Source organism: Neomonachus schauinslandi, chromosome 16, assembly GCF_002201575.2.
Source record: "Neomonachus schauinslandi chromosome 16, ASM220157v2, whole genome shotgun sequence".
Classification (NCBI taxonomy): domain Eukaryota; kingdom Metazoa; phylum Chordata; class Mammalia; order Carnivora; family Phocidae; genus Neomonachus; species Neomonachus schauinslandi.
The window spans coordinates 49,759,282-49,783,177 of NC_058418.1; the positions used below are offsets into that span (position 1 = coordinate 49,759,282).

The 23,896-nt window shown below is 45.4% G+C and overlaps 1 protein-coding gene across 1 annotated transcript in view; it reads left to right on the forward strand.

Annotated features, from left to right (window-relative positions):
• The window catches only part of VAT1L (vesicle amine transport 1 like), a 139,099-nt gene extending 115,766 nt beyond the window's left edge, over positions 1 to 23,333 (forward strand). Inside the window, exons 8-9 of the mRNA XM_021702754.1 lie at positions 21,794 to 21,877; positions 22,961 to 23,333. Of these exons, the coding sequence (XP_021558429.1) occupies positions 21,794 to 21,877; positions 22,961 to 23,059 (183 nt within the window). The 3' untranslated portion in view covers positions 23,060 to 23,333. The remainder of the gene's footprint in view (positions 1 to 21,793; positions 21,878 to 22,960) is intronic.
• Positions 23,334 to 23,896: the final 563 nt, after the last annotated feature.

Below are 23,896 nucleotides of genomic sequence, written 5' to 3' on the forward strand. Positions count from 1 at the left end.
GAGGGAGAGAAAATCTCAAGCGGACTCCCTGCTGAGCGTGGAGCCCAAGGCAGGGCTCAATCCCACGACACTGAGATCAGGACCTGAGCCGAAACCAAGAGTCAGATGCTTAACTGATTGTGCCATCCAGGTGCCCCTCAGTTTTCTTTTAAACGTGTTACTAAATGTGTTCCTGGTACTGAGGAGGTATCTGGATGAAGCAAAAGTCACTTGCAGCTGGGAACCTTCAGAAGATGACACCCAGGGGTGCCTGGGTGGCTCAGTCGTTAAGCATCTGCCTTCAGCTCAGGTCATGGTCCCAGGGTCCTGGGATCGAGCCCCGCATTGGGCTCCCTGCTCCGCGGGAGGCCTGCTTCTCCCTCTCCCACTCCCCCTGCTTGTGTTCCCTCTCTTGCTGTGTCTCTCTGTGAAATAAATAAAATCTTAAAAAAAAAAAAAGAAGGTGACACCCAGCCTCTGTGGGGTATGCTTGTGGGGCTCTCTGGGGGCAGAAGGGCCTGGAAGCAGTTTGGTTACATTTGCAATTATTTTCTACCTTTAGGATCTCCTGCTCCCATTCATCTAAATCAAACATGTTTACACTCAAGCAGTGGTGTGCTGTCATATGCTGATTTGTAGCAGGTGCCAATTTTTCTGGTGTAAATATTCCTACCACGGCTGATGTCAAGCAACCAACATGACATCACTGAACTCAGGACTGGGAAGAAATGTGCACAGTTTTCATGAACCGGTAGGAGTTGGCTCCAGCACACCACTGGATTTAAATGCTATGTATCATAGGTTTCAGATTATGTTGGAAGGCACCACGCAGGGTACATTCCTGAGCCTTCTCATGCAAGTCCCCAAAGCTGTAGTTGCTGAGATAATGAGTTCTCATTTTGCAGAAACAACTACTTTGGGGCAGAGAGGTTGCAGGACATGCCCAAGGTATGTGGCTGGTAGGTGATGGGGTTTGAACCAGATCTGAGTCAGCACAAGCACCCTCCTCTACCCCTGGAGCAGACGTCACTGCACTCGGAGCCTTGTCCTCACACATCCCTTCAGATGCATCATCCCCCAGCATAAGGAGTATAGGTTCCTTTCATCCACCACTTGAGGCCCAGAACACTCTTTGTGGCATCTGAGGCTCTGCCCGTCTTGCCCATCTTGCCTTACCTCTCCTTGCACAACTTCTGACCCAAGTCCATCTGCACAGCACACGAGGAAGAAAAATGAAACAGAAATATTTCATCCACCTGGTACTTCATAAGGTCCTTGTTCAGCCCCCTGAAAGACCCAGTCAACTCCCTACTGTTAGAGCTCACTTTCACCCTGGCCATGACTTTGAATATCCTGCTCCAGTAGGGTAAAGAGGAGGAGAAGATCCATTGTTTATTTAGTTCCTGCTATATGCCTGGCTCTCTGCTTGCACCTTTACCCCCTTCTCTCATTTTATCTTTTTTTTTTTTAAAGATTTTGTTTATTTATTTGAGAGAGAGAATGAGATAGAGAGAGCATGAGAGGGGGGAGGGTCAGAGGGAGAAGCAGACTCCCCGCTGAGCAGGGAGCCAGACACGGGACTCGATCCCGGGACTCCAGGATCATGACCTGAGCTGAAGGCAGTGGCTTAACCAACTGAGCCACCCAGGCGCCCTCATTTTATCTTTTTTTTAAAGATGATTTATTAGAGAGAGAGAAAGAGTTGAGTGTACGCACGCAGGCGTGAAGTGGGGAGAGGGACAGAAGAAGAGAGAATCTCAAGCAGACTCCTTGCTAAGCATGGAGCCTGATGTGGGGCTTGATCCCACAATCCTGATATCATGACCTGAGCCAAAACTAAGAGTTTTGGACACTTAACTGACTGCCACATTTTATCTTTATTACCATTCCACGGAGTGGGCATTATTATGCCATTTTACAGATTACAAAACTGCAATTCTGGGAGGTTGAGTGACCTGTTGAAGGTCCCCCCATTTGGAGTGATGAAGCTGGGACTGGAGCCCCAATGCCCACTGAGGTAGCTCTACCCTGAGGCCCAGCACAAGCCCAGACACACTGAATTCAGGCTTCTTCTTGCCAAGGTACAGGGCAGGGGGCACTAGAGGAGGCCACATACCTCGTAAAGCTATTGGCAGGATTTACTGAGCTGGGTCACTCTGAAAGGCATATATTGTCCTAGAGGACTAGAGGGATTCTTTGGATTTCCATCCTGAGGATTGGTGTAGCCTCCGGGAATTGTAACTAAACCTCACAGTCCCATGCAGAGTTAGGGACCATCTTGGGATGCCACTGATGCTTCATCCGGCCGAAGTAGACCACCCCACTAGTCTGGATGTAAGTGGACTGTTTGGCCCTCCCTGCCCCCTGATAGTGAGCTCCTAAGCCAAGGGAGGAGGTGGTATACCCCTGTAGGTGTTTGCTGAGTGGATGGATGAGATGGATCAGTATTGGTGGGGTTGGGGTGTCTGTCATTTGCCGAGGCGCACTGTCTCGGAGACAAGCTCTCAGAAGCAAGGATGGACTAGAAGCTGCATGGACGGGGAGTGGGTGGCCTGAGGCCAGAGTCTCTGCAAACTGGTGTGTAACACTGTGGCAGGCAGCCGCACCCCTGGTGGTTTGTCTGAGCCTCCTCGATGCAGTCATTTCTAGAAAGGTTGCTGTGGCTCTCTCAATTCTGGAGGCAGGGAGGGTGAGGGTGCTAGAACCCCACAGAGGAAGGAGCAAGCATATTTTCATTGGCTCCCTGAGATGGTCCATGAGACGGACTGGCTGGGGGTTCTGAAACACCTGTACCTGGAAATGGGATAGAACCTTCCCCCAATCCTATCTCCATAGAAAAACCCAAGGCAGGAAAATGATGCACTGGCAAAAAGGTCAAGATTCCTCTGAGGCCTCGAAGCCAAACTCCACTGGTGGTCTTCTGAGAATTGGCCTTGGCCGCCCTTCCCTCTCTCTTGCTGCTGCCGCTCGATGAAAGAGTGACCCCAGCTTGCTCGCGAGTCACTAAGTGTGCTGGCCGAAATGCCCAGCATCCATGGTGACGGCAGTCTTCCAAGCATAGTGGAACGAGTCGGGATTTTCGAGTCGGGCAGATTTGGATTTTAATCCAGACTTTGTCACTGATTAGCTGTGTGTCCTTAGGCAAGTCCCTTTCCCTCTCACTGCTGCTTTCCTCCTTGACGTTCTTTGTTCTTTACCACTGCCGGGTGATCCTGAGACTAAAAGAAGGTGTCGTGATCTTCATCCAGAGATGAGTAAATTATTGGAGGGGGTAATGTCTGAGCCTTTAATTAAGTCTTATTTACATGTTATAACGAATGCTCAACTCATTCAATAAGTAAGTAAAAATTGTAATGGTGCGCTCGGGCCAGACAGGGAAGGACAGCAGCGCCCCCCACAGGCTAGAGTGGTAATGGCAGTGGTGAGAGTGGAACCTTTGAAGGGGAGATACTCTAAGGGAACAGCTCGCTCTCTCTCCCCTTCTCCAGTTAGTGACCCTCGCAACCTAGGAGGGGGCCCCAGGGTCATATAGATGTAGACACTGTAGCACCATGGTTCCAATGCACAGGACTGCCACAGGTGGTCTGTGTGGTCTCAGGCAAGTCATTTAACCTGAAGGAGCCAGAACACACGCTCTCACAGAGCAATGGCAGCTACTAGGATGGTGTTAGGATCACCATCCATCCCTCTTACCTCCCACGAATGCAGGACCAGGGAGAGGGGGCATGGTTTAAAGATGATGTAACTTCAGAGTCGACTCTACCTGTACTTGACTACCTGATGCTTGGCCAAAGACGGCTTACAGTTTCTAATGCCTGCCTCTCAGGCGTTGGTTCTCAGCTGGGAGGGATTTTGGTCTCCAGGGTGTGGTTGGCAATATACGGAAGCATTGTGGGTTCTCACAACTGGGGGATGCTATGGGCATCTGACGAGTAGAGGCCAGGGATGTAGCTAAACATCCCACAATACATGGGATCGCTCCCCCCCACGAAGAATGATCCACCCCATGATGCCACCAGTGCCAAGGCTGCAGAACACACTCTCAGGAGTCAGTGAGCTGAGTCACTCTGGAAGATCTGTTTGTTCTACGGGGATACCGGAAGAATCTCTAGAGTTCCCAATGGCGTAGCCTCTGTGGATTGTAACGACATCTCCTACTCTGCTGGCACAGTTAGGGGTCATCTTGGAACTGCAATGGCACTTCCTTCATCTTCCCACAATGGCTCTCACTTCACTTGCTCCTGGTGACCTCCCAGGCACCTCCCAGTAAGGCAGTCCCATGGAGCAGCACCTAGTTTCCGGAAGAGCAAAACCAATCCCTCAAGGCATGAACTATTTTTACCTCTTCAGTCATAAGGTATGGATGAACACCCTGATACTTGGTGTACAACACTCTTTTGATGGCGATTCCAAGACACTTCTGTTTGGTTGGTTGACTATTTTGTTTGGGATGGATGGATGCACCTTGAACTCTCCATTGTCTTGCTTAGAGTTTCTCAGCATCTATATGTCATTTACTCAGGCTTTCAACAAATCTTGTGAAGCATCTGCTCTGTACTGGGTTCAGTGTTAAGGGTTAGAAATGACATCTTTGCCCGACATTCTCTGCCCGGTGACAGGGCCACTGTGCTGTAGGAGGGGGGAGGAAACAGGCTCTGGGGTCACAGACACACACTAGCTGGGTTTGAATCGTAGCTCTGCTGCATGCTAGCTGTGTGTTGGGCTTACTCAACCTCTCTCAGCTTCGGTGTTCTCATCCTTAGAAACTGTGGGTGATGGCCCAAGCCTCTCAGACTTGTTAGAAGCACTATATGACTTAATGGTGATGACAGAATAGATTTTAAATACCTTGGCTCCCTTCTTTAAATCTTGGCTCTTCCCCTTTTTCAGCTGTGTGACCTTGAGCACAAGAAGTTCTAGGATTCTTGATTCCCTCCTCTGTAAAGTAGAAATAATGCACCTGCTATGTACAGAACTGATGTGAAGATTAAGAGAGATGATGCCTATAAACACGGTAGCCAGTTACTGCTGGCATGTCCTAAGTACTCAGAAAACAGAGCCGTTATCATCATCATTACTATTACTATTATATTGCCTCACATCATCAGAGCTCATATAGCTATTTTTGTCCACATTATTATTCTGGATCTATTTCAGTTACTTAAACAGCTGTGGGTGACTGAGAGGCAGGTATACCTGCCTCTTTCTTGTGCCAAGACTCTGCAGACTGATGAGCAGTGGTAAAGGAAAACAACCCAGGCAGATGGGACCTCCACGGAGGCAGGTTTCGCATAATTCCACCTGCACACACACAGAGATAAATTGAACGCTCTCCCAAGCCTTCTTCAACCATGGGATAATTTCTTTAAAACCTGCATGGAATCCCAAGTAATGAAAAACGATGAGGCTAATTACAGATTCCGCACTGTACACAGGACTGTCAGCTGTGTGTTCATACAGATTGTCCGGGTTGAGTCAAAGTCTGTTCAGAGCGCTCAGTGATAGAACCATCCAGAAGCTAATAGACCTAGTCCATCATATCCATGGGGCAAAACTGCTGTATCGTCTGGTCTTGCAGCTTCCACAATGCCGAGAATTGCTTTGACAATAGAAGAGCCCGAAAATAAGTGTAAGTGGCCTGTGGTACCTGTACTTGCTAAGATTATCAGTTCATTCACTTGGAAACATGGCTGATTCCAGATTATAGAACTTTTAAAAATGATTTTCTTCCAGTAGGAAAAATAACATATACTCAGTGGAGACATTTAAAAGTATGCCCCTTTAAAGAAAGAGAAAATAAAGGAAAAAAAAATGTATATTCCCATTACCCAACAATAACCCTTGCATATACAGTTGACCCTTGAACAACATGGGTTTGAACTGTGTGGGTCCACTTACACATTGTTTATAATACAGGACTATAAATGCATTTTCTCTTCCTTATGATTTTCTTAATGACATTTTCTTTTCTCTAGCTCACTGCTTTGTAAGAATACAGTATATGAAACATATACAAAATATGTGTTAATTGACTGTTTATGTTATTGGTTAGGCTTTCAGTCAACAGTAGGTTATGGGCGGTTAAGTTCTGGGGGAGTCCAAAGTTATACACGGATTTTCAAAAGTCTCTGGGGTTGGGGGGCATGGGGTCGGTGCTCTAACCCTGGTGTTTTTCAAGGGTCAATTGTACTTTGTTGCTTTTTTCTTCCAGTATTTTCATATTTGGGGGTTGGTTTTGCTTTTCTTTGGCTCAGGGGTTTGACATTTTTTAGAAATTATAATCACACTGCTTAAAAAACCTGGCAGACTGCTTTTTTTTCCCCCTCTCAGAGACTCTTACTAAGCATGTTAAATTATCATGGCCACATAATACGCCAACAAATTAATATGTCAGAGTTTACTCACCTGTTTCCCCATTCCTGGACATCTAGGTTTTAATTTCTTTTGTTTTAGCTGCAACAAACAGTTTGAATATATTTTTTTCCTATTATTATCCCATTTGTAGGATTATTTCCTTGGGCTCTATTCCCAAAAGTGGAATTACTAAGTCGGAGAAATTTAAAGGCTTTGCAAGGTGTTTTAAAGACTTTTTAAAGACTCTACAAACATTTCCTACACTACTTGACCTCAGTTTCTTATTAGTGTGGATGAATTGCCATCTGCCTCCCTAACTTCTACCAAACCCTTTGTCTGTTATGCCAACTTCTACCAAACCCTTTGTCTGTTTAGGGGGACATTCCCACATCCACCATTCCCCCAAAGAACCCAGAGGATCTGACTGTTGTCCAAAAGCCATCCCTCAGAGATCAATCCAGTTTGACCACCCAGTCAGTGAACCCTACTTTGGAGCAAGAGTGACTCAGCCACTCCATCCCCTACTCACCAACAAGTTGGCTGAGGTAGGGGGCCCCTGAGCAGGAATAGAAAGTTGCTGGACCACACCTCTTCATCTTCCTACCCCCCAGCCCCCACTGAGTCTGTTTGCTGTCTCATTGCCATGGCAACCCCATCTCGAGGCTAACAGCTATTCCTTCGTGCTTAGAGAAAAAAACTCAGCTGACAGACAAGCAAGAAATAAGCAGGAAAGAAGATGCTAGCCCCCCGGTGCCCCTCCAAGCCTCGGCAAATGGGCACAGATAATCAGGAATTAGACTTTAGCATCACACAGACTCTGACATAAGGAAGGTTCCAGGCTAGCAAGGTCATCTGTTTGCAAAGCTAATTAAAATGGATGAAGATAAATCGAATTACCTCAGATCTCATCTCTGCTTGATGGAGAATCTTTCAAAACATAGGTCATTTTAGAGGATCTTTCTATCCTCTGGGGAATTATATGGCTTCCAGAAACAGCCTGAAACGGTCTTAAAGGCGAAGTGGGATTTAACAGCATATCCCACTGCATCTTGTCAGTTTCATGTCACCAGCATCCCCCAATTCCCAGATCTCACTGGTCTCCTGTCTCTCCTCGTCCAGTGCCCCACCTGCCAGGGTGCACCTCTGTTTGTGTCCAGGTGAAGGTCTCTCCCACTCGCTGTCCCCACAAACGAGCCCAACCATCAAAACTCAGCACATAGTGTCCCCCTTACCGACACTCCATTCCCTGAATGAGCCATAAATTCTCTTCCACGACTCTGCTCTTGCCTCAAGTACATGCATTTCCTTTTCCCGGAAGACGCCTCCCTATCCTCAAAAACCCAACACAAATGCCATTTTCCTCTAAATTGAGTCATTTCCTCTCCTGGCTCGAACACCTCTTCATTCATCCCTCCAATATAGCTCTTCCCACGCTCTACTGGAATTGAGCGTTCCGGTGGCCTCCCTGCCTCGGCAGCCCTGGGCTTGTCTAGGGCAGGGGCTGCGTGCGTTCATCTCCCCGAATGCAGCCTGGCCAATACTGGAAGTTATTACCTTCTCAAAGCTGGGCTATTTGGTTGAAAGGGTACATTCTTCTATCTGGGGAGACGAAAATAACACCTTGAACTTCTCTAGCGCCAAGTTTCTAAGGAACCCAAAACCCTTGATTGTAACATCATCATCAAATATATACTGGGTTCCTAATGATGGTGTAATGGTTGAGCACTTGGGTGCTGCAACTGTTGTTATGGTTGTTGTTTGGGGAGCAGAGCTCAAAGTTCATGTTTTATAAGCTTTTGGGCAAATTCCAAACATATTCAAAGGTAGCAATAGAATACCGACTGCCCTCCCCCAACCACATACCCGTCAACCCAGCTTCCACAATGATTAACGTTTGGTCGATTTTGTTTTCTGTGTTGCCCCCACCCCCCCCCACCCTACCCTGCTATTTGTCAGGAGTGTCTTAAGGCAATCCCAGACATAAGAGTTTCATCTGTCTGTATTTCATAAACAGTCGAGGTTAAAAATGCTAGCTCTGCTAGCTAGTTTGTCTGTGACCTTAGGCAGGTTAATTAACCTCCCTGATCCTCATTTTCTGTATATGTAAAATGAGAATAATTACGGTACATCCATCATGGGGTTATAATGAGGAGCAAATGGAATATTCCATGAAAAACACCTGATGCTTAGCATGTGCCTAGGGCATGTGCTGAGTGGTCAGTATTAGACATCAAGTATCACTATCATCACATACCAATTTACAGCGCAGTCCCAGCATCTGGGGCACGAAAGACAAATGACAGTGTCCATCAATAATCACGGCTCTGGCAGCTGAATGAGGGCAGACCAGAGCGTGGAAAACCTGGAGCCTGGGACCAAAGAGAAGGCTGGGAAAATCATCCTCCGGGATGGGGGCTTGAGAGGGGGAGACAAAATACACAAGGAGATGAGAGCAAAGACCTCCCGCAAAGTGGCTGCAGCAGGGGAGGTGCCTTCTGCAGGTGAGGGCTGAGTTTAGATTCTGGTGGCCTGGAGAGAGTCAGGTGGGAGATAATGAGTCGCCTCTTGGGCAGCACGGGTGGGACATCCTCTGATGCTGATGGGGCATCCTGTGATGCGGCATCCTCAAAGAGACACTGATTGTGTTTTGTCCTCTTGTGTGCTGCTGGTTCTTTTACTTTGGAGTCACTTGCACATCTCCATGAAATACCCCAAAGAAGCTTCCCTCTGCCCCTGTTCTGTAACCTCTATTCACTCCTGGGATGATCAAAGTGGAGTTGCTGCTTTACCAGCCATCACTTTTATTTTTTTTAAGTGGTATTCTTTTACTTTTTTATTCAAGTATAATTAACATACAGTGTTATATTAGTTTCAGGTCCACAATGTAATGATTCCACAATTCCATACACTTCTCAGTGCTCATCAAGATAAAGTGTACTCTTAATCCCCATCACCTGTTTTCCCCACCCCGCCACCCACCTCCCCTCTGGCAAACCACAAGGTTCTCCTCTGCATTTAAGAGTCTGTTTGTCCTTTTCTTTGTTTTGTTTCTTAAATTCCACATATGAGTGAAATCATACGGTATTTGTCTTTCTCTGATTTACCTTAGCATTATACCCTATGGGTTCCTCAAAAAAATTAAAAATAGAACTACCATATGATCCAGTAATTCCACTACAGGGTATTTACTCAAAGAAAACAAAAACACTAATTCAAAAAGATAGATGCACCCCTATGTTTATTGCAGCGTTATTTACAATAGCCAAGATATGGAAGCAAACCCATGTCCATCCACAGATGAATGAATGAAGAGGATGTGGTGTGTGTGTGTGTGCGCGCGCGCGCGTGTGTGTATACATATATATAATATTACTCAGCCATAAAAAAAAAGAAATCTTTCCATTTGCAACAACACAGATGGACCTAGAGGGTATACTCACCATCACTTTTAAAACTTACTCTACAATGAGCACATGCTCATTGTGGACCTTTTTATAAACACAGAAAAAAATAAAATCTCACTTCCATGTGGAATCTAAACTAGTCACACTTACAGAAGCAGAGAACAGAAGAGTGGTTGCCAGGGGCCAGGGGAGGGAGGACTGGGCGGCAGTAGTCAAAGGGTACCAAGTTTCAGTTACATGAGCTGAGTGAGCTCTGGAGATCCAGCATGAAAGCACAGGGCCAATAGCTAACAACACTCTCTATTAAGGTACACTTAACATTTGCCAAGAGGGTAGATCTTATGTTAAGTGCTCTTATCATAAAACATAACTAAAACATAATTATTATAATGAAGAGAACAGGAGGAAGCTTCGGGAAGTGATGGGTATGGGTGTGTTTATGACTTTAATGGTGGTGATGGTTTCACAGGCGTACACTTACCCCCAAACTCGTCAAGTTGTAATCATTGATTATATACAGCTTTTTACATGTCAATTATACTTCAGTAAGGTGGTTTAAATAAATAAGTAAAAATTTAAAACACAGATAATGAAGAAAATGAAAACTAGCCATATCCCTACCACGCAGATGTAGCCAGAGCTTTGGGTTGATACAACCTATTATTATCTAAATTAGTATGTATTTTACATAGATGTGGTCACACTGAATATGCAGTTACTTACTCTCCTTATCATGTCAGTAAGATACAGAGATATCCTGTAATTCTCATAACCGTCCTACTCTCAATGAACGTTTTTCTCCAATTTTCTGCCTTTAAATATCAAATAAGGCATATTAACTATTAAAGTAGTGAATGTTTTACTCATGAAGTTTTATTCCGCTTCCTTCATTTTGCTTCTTTTGAAAAGTTGTTGCTACCAGTAAACATAAGGAAAAAATCAATTATTTATCCTGCCTTTCCTATATGAATTGGTTATCGCTGGCAATTAAATAATGGGTGAAGGGACTTGTTTCCTTATAAATTATGGCAGCTAATAATCAATCCTTGATTTTGGACTTGTAACCTCCAGAGCTGTCTGAGAAATTGCTGTTGTTTTATTACCCAAACATTACCATGTGTTCATAATTTCTTTTTTAATGAAAAGAATGAATAGTTTAGCTGTAGACTGGGTGTGATTTTTTCAAGGTATTATTATCAGATTTCTGTCTATATGCAAACAATTATTTACTTTGTTGTAGTTATAGCTAAATACAATTTTATTTCTGGACATTTGTTTTCACCGTGCAAAGCACTGATTTGCATATCTTAATTCAAGGATATACATCTCTGCTAGCCACTGGGTCACACTAGATCCTACTTTCCTTCCTCAAAAAGAAATAAGCCTTCCCACTGCATCTCCAGCATGCAACTCTGCTTCTGATTTTTCTGCTCATGTCACAGTAAGATCTGGTTCATTGCACCATAGGTTGTGGGTTGCTCAATAACCCACTGATTCTAACGGATGCACACATATCCTAGGACTCCGCCACCACAGAGATCATCCCTTCCAACCATGAGCACATGAAACTCAGTGGCTGGGTCCTTTGAGGGGCCACACAGAGCCAGTAAATGGGTTTCATTCATCGTAAAACAATGTCCTGAAGGTTTCTTGATGCACTGAGCAGAAGTCAGGCTGTTTAATGTCTACACAAGGGTGCAGAACCGAAGCTGCCATCTGATTCCTTCCCCGCTGCCCTGGGATGGGAGGGGCCGTAGCTGTGGCCTTCTGCCACTTTCTAACAGGCAATGACATATAAGCCAAGGGTTAAACTAGGCTCTACCCAGATATGAGAAAGGGGAACGCAGGCTCACTCTCTTGAGAGGGATCTTAGCCAGGCAGGGGGCTTGTCTTTCCTGTTCCTTGCCATGAGTCAGCCAAGCACAGTGCCTGATTTAGAGTAGGCAGTCAGTATTTGCTAAATGAAGAACCAGTTAATCGCAAGGGTCTGAAACTTGAGAGCCCCTGAATCACCTGGAGGGGAGTATCTCCACAGTCTCAGCAAATAGGTATAGGGTAAGGCCACGCTTTGTGATTCTGATGGAGGCAGCTTTCAGTCCACCCTTTGAGAGAACCTAATACAACCAATGAGCATTTTGAGGTCAGAGGCCACCTTGTGTTCTTCTGGTACTGAGCACCTGCTGTGTACCACACACTCTTCCCAGTCCTAGTCCTAGGAATAGAGAAGAACCCAGTCTCCTGTGGGCAAGTCCCTGTCCAGGGTGTCATGTGAGTACTGAGGTGTGGAGCTGCCTGCCCGTGAGCCCACAGACCAGTGGGAGGGATGGAGAGGGGGTAATGAAGCATATGCTCCCATAATGCTGAAGGTCTCAACTAGAGGCGATTTGGCCCTCCAGGGGACACTTGGCAATATCTAGAAACATTTTTACTTATCAAACTGGGGAGTGCTACTGGCGTTGAGTGAGTATAGGCCAGAGATGCAGCTGAATACCCTGCAATGTACAGGACAGCCCGCTCACAACCGAGAATTCGCCGGCGCAGAATGTAAATAGTTCCTCGGTTGAGAAACTCTTCAAGAGGGAGGGGAGTTAAGTGTCATAACCAAGGAACCATAAGGTGCATACCCAAGTACAGAGGAAGTAATGCATTACTGGTCCCTACGTGCAGGGTGCCAGGCCCCAGAACCTTCCTTCCTGTCTCACACTTCATCCCAGGCTTGCACACCTGGCAACCTGGCGTTAAGCGCTGGAGTTACACAGGGCTCACGTGGAAGCCCGGCGCCTCCACATTCCCCCGTTTCACCTTGGGCAAAGCCACTTTCCCCACACTAAACCTCAGTTTCATCTCAGCTGTCCTCCGTGAGCAACAGGGACTCCAGAAGAAAAGGGAGAATATTTTTATGTTCCCCTGATTGACAGTCTGACCAACTCCCACTTAAACCTCACAGGCTTGATGCAACGAAATGAGATCATGCCTATAGGGTGCTTTGCTCGGTGATAGCACCTGCCAAGTGTTCGTCCTATGTCAGCTGCTGTGATGATAATGAACAATGCCCCCCACCACCCCACCACCCCATGGAGGTACCGCTTCTGCCTTGTCCTTTACATTTACCTGGTTTTTAGATCCAGCTCTTTACTTGTGACTCTTGCCTCCTCCTAACACAATGTATGGACAGGTGTGACTCTCATATCACTACGGTGCTAGGATCAGAGGCTCTAGCCACCCCCATCCTTTCTCTTTAAGTGAGGGGATGCTCAAAACCCCCCCTCAGTCAAAGTAGTGGAGAACCAGGTTTCCACGTGAGCACTTTGTTTGCAGACACCTCGAATACAAACACAACCCCTCTCTTATTTCTGTTCCTTACTCTGGGCCATTTACCATTGCCGGACAACTTGTCCCAGGCATATCGGCTCTGGTGGCCACCTCGAATTTGGCACCCTTGGCACCCTAGCCCTTGTCTCAACTACCGCTATGTCTGAATGATGTAATCAATACTTCTCAATTCCCTTAGGTACTGAAAATGCCCCCAAACACCCGCAAGCAAGCCCTTTCTCTCCAAGCCTAAAGAAAGTCACCTCTGCCTTCTAACCTGTAATTCCTAAAGGTCAGCAGGTCTGGCTGTCATTCTTTTGAAAACATGGCTACCCCTCTGAGAACTTTCAAGATTTTGAAGGGTCTCTGGCCTCCTTAGAGTTCTAACCCTTCTCCATAAACTGTCGTGTCTGGCAGCTCCAGCTGAAAGCCCACAGTTATCATGGAATGGTGTAGTTATCAATCTGTGACTAAATAAAACCAGATCATCTGCAAGCAAGGTAGTTATATTCTTAGTAAGGAACCAGAGTCCTCTGGGCAGAAATATAGAGACTCTCCCTAGTTAGAGGATTTTGCTATAAGAGTCAAAGCAAAGGACCGAACAGTTGGAATTATATTTTGCAAGTTCTGCCACCATCATGTGGAATTTCCTGATGGGGAGGGGGCTCAGGTTATTTTTTACCCATGTCCAGCAGACTTGAGGAGCTTAAGCAATTCATGAGGATTTTCAAAGCGTAACTCATCATCACCCTCCATGTTCTTGTGGCCATCAATGACTCATTCTCTGAGTTGAGCAATATTTCCTTGGATTAGTTATATGTCCTTCTATTGGCTGAGTGACAACCTTCTACTCGAACTTCAAGTCTCAAACTAAGAGTTACTTCCTTGGTTTTCATCCTTGTCCCATCCCCAACGGCGTCCTCTTTTGTGCCCCATCACAGTTCAAATGTCCCTCTTATGGATTGTACAACAGGTATTTTTCTGCAGGGAGCAGGAATTCTCTCCTGAACCTTTTCCTCCTCCTCCCCAGAAACCTCACTCTCACGTTGGAATAAGCATCCAACACTCTCATGTTGGAATAAGCATCCACTGAGTGTCCACTTCAATTCTATCCAACTATCCAAATCCAACAGTGGGAAACATGGTTAAATAAGATAAAACAAACAGTGGAGATAATTCACTGGATTGTTTTTCATCTTTTGCTTTAGTTCAAAATACAACAGGGTAAGAATATATAGTTTGGCTTGATTATGGATTGCAGATTTCTGCAGAATAACCTGCCTTTTGGCTCAATGTTTAATTCATCTGAACCCCTCATGACCACGATATATTTTTGGTCAAAAGAGTCAGTGTCATCCAAGTACCCATGAAGGAAAAAGGACCAGTTACTCCATCCAGATTCTACTGTTTTGTTTTCTTCCTTGCCTTCCTTCTTCCTCACACTCAGAATGTTCTTTATCTCTTTTCAGCCAGTGTTCCTATTAACAGCCCCTTGAAAAATCCTCTTGGAGCATCTCCATTGTCCAGTGGCCAAGCAGATGCTTCTGAAAGCTACTTAATGTTTCCCCTTTTAAAGAAAATAACAGCCATCCTTGAGGACCAGAACTAGGGTGGGGCCAGACAGGTAACAAGGGTTAAAAGGTAAGAGGGGCTTCCTCTCATGTGCTGACCCAGCACCTGCATGACCCTGAGAGTGAGTGCCTCCTTCAGTTCTGCACCCTTGTCACCTCCTTTTCTCCATCCTAGTCCACACCCTGCATTGTTGGAAAGACCCCATGTGCAACTGGTCCAAAAGAGCAGCTGACTGACTCTTTTTTCTGTCTTCCCAAGTGGGTCAATCCACAGTCCCTGACATTTTACTTCTGTGGTCACTCTTCCATCTAGGTCAAGATCTGGGGGCTCACTCACTTTAGACTCCTGGAGCTACTTGACAAAACACAGAAATTACAGATTCCAAGTCTACTTGCAATGACTGTGTTACTTTTCAACACCCACTTTGTATTTTAAGCCTTCCCAAAGATGGCTGTTGTTAATGTGAGTAATCTTCATAGATGACATTGGTAGATGTGCTTCTTAATTATAGTATTACTCATTTCTTCCTTTTCAGACCTTTTAATTTATCACCTAATAGGCACAGTGATGCATGGAATAACCCATCTTAATTTTTTTTTCCTATTTTAGGTGGCTAGGCTTATTATTATTCATGGCACAAGCCAAATGCTTTGATTATTAAGTGGTGTCATTTGTACCCTAATGACTTTGCGCCTTTCACACCATTCAAAAGGAAATTGAAGACCATGAAACATTAAATGAGATCCCAACAAAGATTGAGCATTGTTAACTCTCATTACTCAAGTGTGACAAAACGGAGTACTCAGTTAGAAGGCAACTGGAGGTGGAAAGACAGTCTAGATTTGTATGGTCAGTGTGGCCACTGTATCCTTGGAAACTTTTTGGAATACAGCACCAAAGGCCCCAACCAAGCTTGCCAGCATCTTGCCCCACATTCACATTTGCTCTTTGTCCTCATCCCCCCTAGTCTCTTCTCAGTCTTTCCTTTCACATTCGGCCCCTTCTGCTTGGAATGGTCCCTCTCCTTTTTTGTCTTGGTTACTTCCTATTCATCCTTTAAATCCCAGCTCAGTTATCACTTCTTCAGGGAAGCCCTCCCTGATCTTCCCAACCAGATCAAATCCCCTATCCACATCCTTGTAACACCATCTTAGAATTATCAAGGGGCGATCTTATATTTATTCCAGTCATTCTTTGATTGTCTATGTCTCCCACAAGACCATAAACTTCATGATGGCAGGGGATCTTGTAGGTGTTTACTCACCACTATATTCCCAGGCTTCCAGAAACCCCACCTCTCCTCTTCTAGTCCCACTGCAGACAGAAGTAAGAATGACTGTAACTACTGGTGCTTTGCAAACATGGTATGAACCAGTTCATTTTCCCTGTAGATCATGCATGAATGCCATCTTGAATGCCAGTGGACTTTGTTGGAGCGTGAACCAAGGGTACGGGATCAACTCTGATAGGTTGTGATCCATGGGGCTAAATAAACAAATCAAGAACACATTTTTTAATCGTGAGATTCTTTTTATTATGATTAGCCTATTTAATAAACAAAACTGTGAGGGCTTCAGGACAGAGAGAGCTCCTGAATAGCTGTGGCACTGTTTGAATGAGTGACTGACTGCATGAATGAATGGATAGAATAGCTGTTATCATTTAACATATTAAGAAGGTGAGGAGCAGAGATGAAGCAACTTGCTGGAATGACCCTGATGAGTCAAAGCAGAGCCTAGGACTCAGTGATGATCTCACTGCCTCCTGCCACCATCCACTTGGGATGGTACCAAGATGGCCTCCCAGGGACAGGAAGTAAAAAAAGCTCAGGTAGCCTCTGTGCTCAGGATCTTGGCATCTTGAGATGTTTTAATGATGTGACTCAAACTTCCTCCCACTGTCTGGATGGGACACCAGCTCTGGCTGGGATAGCCTGAGTATGCCCTGGAAAATCCAGCTGCCAACACCAGATCTGGCCAGCCGCATAGCTGGCAGTGGTATGTCAGACTGGATGTGAGGGGCCATGGCCCTGATGACAGACTCCACTAGGCCACCCAGACAGCACTGAGCAGGCCACCAAGAGGCAGCTGCCTGGGCCAGGAGCTCTAGGTTGTGGGCCAGATGAAACAGAAACCTCTCGTGTGGCTCAGCCGCATGGCATCTCACTTTCTCCACATACCCACTTGCTCATTCATTCATTCATTCATTCATTCATCCTGGAGGCCATCATATGCTAAATACTCCTATGCACTGGGGTCCCTGAGGTTGGTGCCACTGTCCCACCATCTGGAGCTGCCCTCTCCAATATGGTAGACGTGAGCCACGTGCAGCCACTGGGCACTTGAAGAGTGGCTCATCTGAATTGAAACCTGTAAGTACCAAGTATACCCTGGATTCCAAACACGTAGTACAAAAGGGAAAAAAAAAAGGAATATAAAATATCTCATTAAGACTTTATTGTGTTGAGTATATATTAAAGTGATAATATTTTGGATAGATCTGGTTAAAGAAAATATATTATGAAAATTAATTTCACCAGTTTCTTTCTACATTTGTTAATGGGGGTAACTAGAGAAACTTTAGGACATCTGTAGCTCACTTCCTATTTCTACTGCACGGTGCCGGTCCAGAGAGTTGTACTGTAGAGAAGAGCAGCTAAGTTCTAAGCTGGGGGTAAGTGTGACATTACTAGCTGGCCCAAGGCCCAAGGTGCCAAGGGAGCCCAAAGGAGACTTGACCCCAAGTGCGAGGGGCAGGGGTGGGAGGTGCAGAGCAGCTTCCTAGAAGGGTTCGCATCTAAACCAGCCACAGGACAAATGTGAGTTAGCTCCAGGACCAGTGCACTTCACACTCTGGGAAGGAACCTGATCTATACAGAGGCATAAAGCTGAGAAGCCCAGTGAGCTTCAGATAAGTCTCCAGTGGCCGGAGCAGAGGAAGTGTAAAGAAAGTAGTGAAGCCAGAAAGAGTGACTGACGTCAGCTCCTGAAGAACAAGTCCAGTGCTGTCCAGCAGAAGTCTAACGTGAGCCATGCTCAGAGTTTCAGTTTTGTCGTAGCCATATTCAGAAAAGTAAAACGTGGGCAAAATTCACTTTAGTAATATGTTTTACTTAACCTAGAATATTTAACATGTTATCCTCACAACGTGTGATGGATGTCAACAATTCTGAATGAGACGGTATATATTCTGTCTTATTAAGCCTTTGCAGTCGGCCAGATGGTTTACACTCACAGCACACTGAAGTCTGTGCTGGCCCCGGTTCAAGGGCTCAGTGCCCCATGTGACTCATGGCTCCTGCACGAGGCAGTGCAGGTCTGCTAGGCTTTTCTCGAGTGCGATGGGAAAAGGTTTTGTTTGTATGTTTTTTAAAGATTTTATTTATTTATTTGACAAAGAGAGACACAGCAAGAGAGGGAACACAAGCAGGGGGAGTGGGAGAGGGAGAAGCAGGCTTCCCGCTGAGCAGGGAGCCTGATGCGGGGCTCGATCCCAGGACCCTGGGATCATGACCTGAGCCTAAGGCAGATGCTTAACGACTGAGCCACCCAGGTGCCTGCGATGGGAAAAGGTTTTAAGCGCAAGTGTATCTTAGAAAAATGCTAGCCCCAAGAGAGAACAAGTATCTTTTTGGAGGTTCTCACCACCAGCTTTTGGGCACTCTCACCTACTGAGGTACCTCAGTTTATAAACTGGTAATTTGGGAGCAAGGTCTCTTTCTGCAGACTCTACCTTATGATGGGGTTATTTGAGGGCAGTTTTGGAGTACAGATGGCAGAGCCCTGTCCTGGCTTTTGTCCAGAGTCCTGAAAAGGGGAAACCGCTCTCTCAGCTCCCAAGTGGTTCTACCCACCTTTCAGATGGTGACCGGGAACAGAGTCCGATTTTCACCTTTAGATTTCTCTTCTGTGAACCCGCGGTGTGCAGATAAAAAGCAATGTATGTGCCTCATACATTAAGCAATGCCTTCATACTGTACATGTAAAGAATTGCTAAAAAAAAATGGTAATTCTTTCCTTCTAAGCTGTCATCAAAAGGACTCTTTCACATCTCCAGGAGCAGCATAAGAAGATGTAAACTCAGACAGTATGACTGGGGATCAGACTACTTCAGTCACCTCTTGGAAAGACTCCTAACCCTTTCACTGTCCCCCACATAAGGAACTTCAAGGGGTCAGTTCATTTCGCAGGGGTCCCTGGATGGCCCAGTCGGTTAAGCGTCTGACTCTTGGTTTCGGCTCAGGTCACGATCTCAGGGTCCTGGGATTGAGCCCCATGTTGGGCTCCACACTCAGAGTCTGTTTGAGTTTCTCTCTCTCCCTCTGCCCCCCCCACTAATGTGCACACGCTCTCTCTCTCTCAAATAAATAAGATAAAGAAAGAAAGAAAGAAAGGAAGAAAGGAAGAAAAGAAAAGAAAGTTCCCCAAAATATGCAGATTAGAGCCAGCCATTCAGGGGGCTTTTTTCTAGTATCACAATACGCTTTAACTGGTAGGAAAACAGCTTTTCAGTTTCCCTAGGCTCTGTCTTATTGGAGAAGAGCACAAAAATTGTTCTGAATCTCCAAGGAGTTACCAGGTGCTTAATGACTTGCCAGGGTAATAAACAACTGAATTCTGGGAAGTCATTATTGTGAGACATTACCTACCACCTTCCTCTGCCTTTGAGAATTAAGTTAAACACAGTCTAGGTGGAATTGGGGAAAAGCATCGGTTTTGAAGTCTGACAAACGAGTTTGAGCCACGATTCTGTCACTGATAGCCACACAATCTCTGGACAAATTGCTTATATCTTTGAGCATCAAGGTACTTACCTGTAAAATGGGTATAATATAGATCTTGCAAGATAAGAATTACGTAGGAAAGATAAGAAGGTTGCTTATTTATTGCTGCATAAAAAATTAGCCCCAAAACTTAGAGGCTTGAAACAACACTTATGATCACACTTTACGTGGGTGAGGAATCTGGGCATGGTTTAGCTGGGTCCTTTGGCTTAGGATCTCCCAAGGCTTTAGTCAAGGTGTCAGCTAGGGATACAGTCTCATTACTAGACTTAACTGGGGAAGGATCTGCTTCTGAGCTCTCCCATTGATTGCTGGAAGAATCTAGTTCCTTATGGGCTTTTGGACTGAGGGTGCTGCTTCCTTATTGGCTGTTGGTGGGAGGTCTCCCTCAGTTCCTTGCCATGGGGGCCTCTCCACAGGGCAGCGCACAACAAGGCAGTTTGTGTCATCAGAGGAAGAAAGCAAGAAGAGTCAGAGAGAGACTACCAGACAGAAATCTGTCTTTTATAACCTAATCTTGGAGGTGACATCCCATCACTTTTGCTATATTCTGCTGGTCAGAAGCAAGTTAGGAGGTCCAGCCCACATTCAAGGGAAGGGGATTATACATGGGTGTAAGTGTCTGGAGGAAAGGACGGTTGGGAGCCATTTTGGAAGCTGTCTGCCATGATATTTAAACATTCTCAGTAAAGAGCTGTTATAACCAGACATAACAGCATTTTGAAAAGCAATGTTCACCACAGAAATAAATATACTGGCATATGTAGTAGGGTCAGGAAATTTAGCAATCATATGACACTATCAGTCTATAAAAGAGGCTGATGCTAACCAATGCTAGGTTTCCCAAAGACTACATTTAAAGATGCATTTAACTTATATTAAATACTGATTTGAATTTGATAACCAAATGGCAATGTTTGGAGTTAAAAGGCACTAATTTCCCCTACCTAATGTTTTATCATATATCCAAATCCCTTTCTACTTATTTTAGGATGTCCATATTTTTATGGGGATGTAAATAAAAATATGCATCTCAGTTTTCTCGGTTAGCAATATTATAAAGGCTTTTAATCCTGCTGTACATTCTTTATAATTAGCAGCTTAATCGCAACATAATATTTCTATAAATGTAAGACCCATGGTTTACTTAACCATTCCCTTATTCTGTGATATATAACTTGCTTCAGTGTTTTGCCATTAAAAGCAATGCTGTGATTGAGTATCTTTGGTATGGTAAGTTTTTTTCCCCACAATTTGAATTATGTCTTTAGGATAAGTCCCAGAAAAGCAATTAGAGTATGCACATTTTAATGTCTCTGTCAAGTTTTTATCCAAATGAGAAGACAGCTTTGGTTTTTTAAGCAAACACTACTCCATCAGCCCCAGATTGAGTTCCTCCAAGACAGACATCCTACCTTACTTAAATTAAACAAAACAAAACAACAAAACAAAACAAAACAAAAAAACCATGGCGCCTAGCCTGTAAGGACACTTAATGAATATTTTGTGGACCGAATGAGTGAACAAAAATATTTTAAAATCTGAGACTTTAGAAAAAATATTTAGGCTAGATCTCTTATAACATTTTTTAAAATTAAGAGATGTTGTATTTCCATTTAGATTTCACTAAGGGATGTGGAGGACCTATTCATGCCAAGTGTCTGGTAGTGTTACCCTTTCCTTATCTCATTTTCTCCTCACAGCGCCCCCTACAGTTCATTCTCCGCACAGCCACAGAATGAAATGCTCAAGCATAAATCAGACGAGGGCACATGCTTGCTTTTTTTAGAGGGGCTTGATCTGACAAGCCCCCATCATTTAAAGGAAAACTAGGTCTTCTTCTCTGGGGAGAATACTAGTTCTGGAGAAATCTCTACGTAGGTAGAAACAAAGTTTCCACCCAAAAACCAGGAGTCACCGAAGGGAATTTTCCTGAATATAATTTAGCCTAGGCAACGGGTCATTTTAATTAAACTATGAATCAGAGTTATGTACCATTTTGGTAAGCAGGGCACAACTGACTCTGAAAAAAAATAATTTTACTGGTCAAAATTTACTCTGGCTGATGCGCCCTGTGTCTTTTAGAACTTCACAGTACTCTCCTCCCCACCCCACCCCATCCCCGACTTTTGTTTTTTAAGAAAATTTCGTCTTCTTATTTCAGGAACTATCACTTTCATTTCTTAGACCCAGAAGGCCAAGTTGCTTGCACAAGCTCGGAGTGCGTGAGTGACACAACCAGAATTTATTTGCACCCAGTGTCCCAAACCATCGCTGGCTTAGCGGCTAACCTTGAACCACAGCGCCCCCAGGTGGGCGGCGAATGGTTTGGCTTCTCCACCTGGGGCGACTCCTCACCCAACCAGCGTTTCCCTTTTTCTCCTCTCAGGTGAAGGAGGCCATGCAGCGGATCCACGACCGGGGGAACATCGGCAAATTAATTCTGGATGTAGAGAAGACCCCGACTCCACTGGTGAGTCAAAAGCAGAGGGTCCGTTCAGTTCAATACAAGAGGGTCTATCAGGTGCGGGCACAGGTCGGGTAGGGGGAAATACAAGCAGTTCTGGCTCGCGCAGCAGACCCGCGTAATCAAATGATGGTGCAAATGAGCGATTAGTCACAAAACTGGGATGCAGGCTAAAAGGGAAAGGACAGTTTGTTGTTTTTAAGCAGGATGGCTGGCATCATCTTCCCGCCTGTCTCCATAACACATGAGGTCCTGCTGGGCCCTTAGGCTTTAGGAAGGCCTGTTTGACCACAGGGGATTCTTATCAGAGCAGGCGCTGAAAAGCCCAATTCTGAGTGTAACAGCTCAGGGCCTGGCTTGGCGTATGCTATGGCCCTTGTTCCTGAATCTCAGGAGGGCTCTTATGAGGCTTTGGCTAGAGCCAAAGTCCGCGTCTTCATAGAAATGACATTCCAATGGGGGGATGTAGACAACAAAGTAGACAAACACACGTGTGTTAGCATTATTGTTCTGGCTCTTAGGAAGTGACAGCACCAAGATCTGAACCCTGGCCAGTCTGTGCAGTGGATGCTCTGGGTGCCCCCATGTCCCCCAGCACCTGACCCCTCTGTCTGAGAGCCCCCAGGCACAGGGGCATTTTTGGCCAGTATGTACATAACTGCCAGAGATGCCAGAGTAGCCATTCCTTGTCTTCTTACCTCCTCACGTGGGACAACTGTGAGGTGTGTCCCTCATGGGCTCCCAGTGGTCCCTGGCATGACTGAGCCCCAGTTGCCCACAGTAGGAGCCTACTTATTAACACACACTGTACTGACTTCCTTGCCTTTTCTGCCTCATGTCCTCCCTCCCTACTTGTGCTTCTTGGCATCATCTCCCAAATTCCAAATATTTGCACTCAAATCCTTATCTCAGAGTCTGCTTCTTAGGACACCCAACATAAGACGGCCAGCACCACAATGCTTTCCTGGGAAGAAAGCAACCCTAACTCTTAGCCCTCAAAGAAGTCCTTCCCAAGGGGCTTCCTCAGATGCTTGAAGAAGGTAAGAGACAGACTGCAGACCCTCTAAAACGTCCTCTGTTGAACTGCAGATGGCCAACGATAGCACAGAGACCAGCGAGGCGGGAGAAGAGGAGGAGGACCACGAGGGAGACAGCGAGAACAAGGAGCGGATGCCCTTTATCCAGTAACCCAGGACCCAGGCAGGAGAATGTGAAGGATGGTTTGGAACAAGAGGAGCCGGTTGAGAAAGCTCTTCTGTACCCCAGTGAACAAATGCTGTAGTCCACTGTGTGTTGTGTTTGTCTGCAGTCAGCTGAGCTAAAAGCTGTTGATCACTGTTGTTTTTGAAATTAAGTGCCAAGCCCATTCCATGCAGTATTATGTCCCTCCCTCATCTGTGTATCACATTCTCCCCCCTCTCCTACTTCAAAACCATCCATCTTTGGGTCCTTCTTGACAGTTCTAGAACAGCCTTGCAAATTAATACAAGCCCAGAGCCCAAAGCCTATGAGACCAGACAAGGGCAAAGACAAGTTTGGGTTGAAAGATGTTATCATTAAAGCACTGTCCAGATCCTAGAATTCTTCGGGCCAATGACACTTTTTGCTGCCAGCCACCCATGATTCTGACAAGAGCACTTGCCAGTGTGGCTGGCAGAAGGAGGGTAGGCCAGGAGGTGCTTTTATGAGCCCATACATTTAGGATCTCTCCAAATAGTACTTTCCCTCTCCCCATTTAAGAGGCACCTTCCTTACATCCATTTAGTTGTTTATTGGTCAAAAGGTTGAACCACTCTCCGCTCAGCCTCTGATGCTTGATCCCTTCACTGGTTCTTAACCATCAATACAGGATTTTTCAGGATAGAAGATGGGTCAACAGCATGAGTTTGAGGATCAGCCACAGAGATTTCTCCTCTGAAACCAGGTCTCATGAGCAAAATCCCCCCACCCCGGCCGCCCACCATATATATTTTCGTTTAATTTTAAGAAAACTCACCACATGTGGGACTATTTCAGAAGTCATTA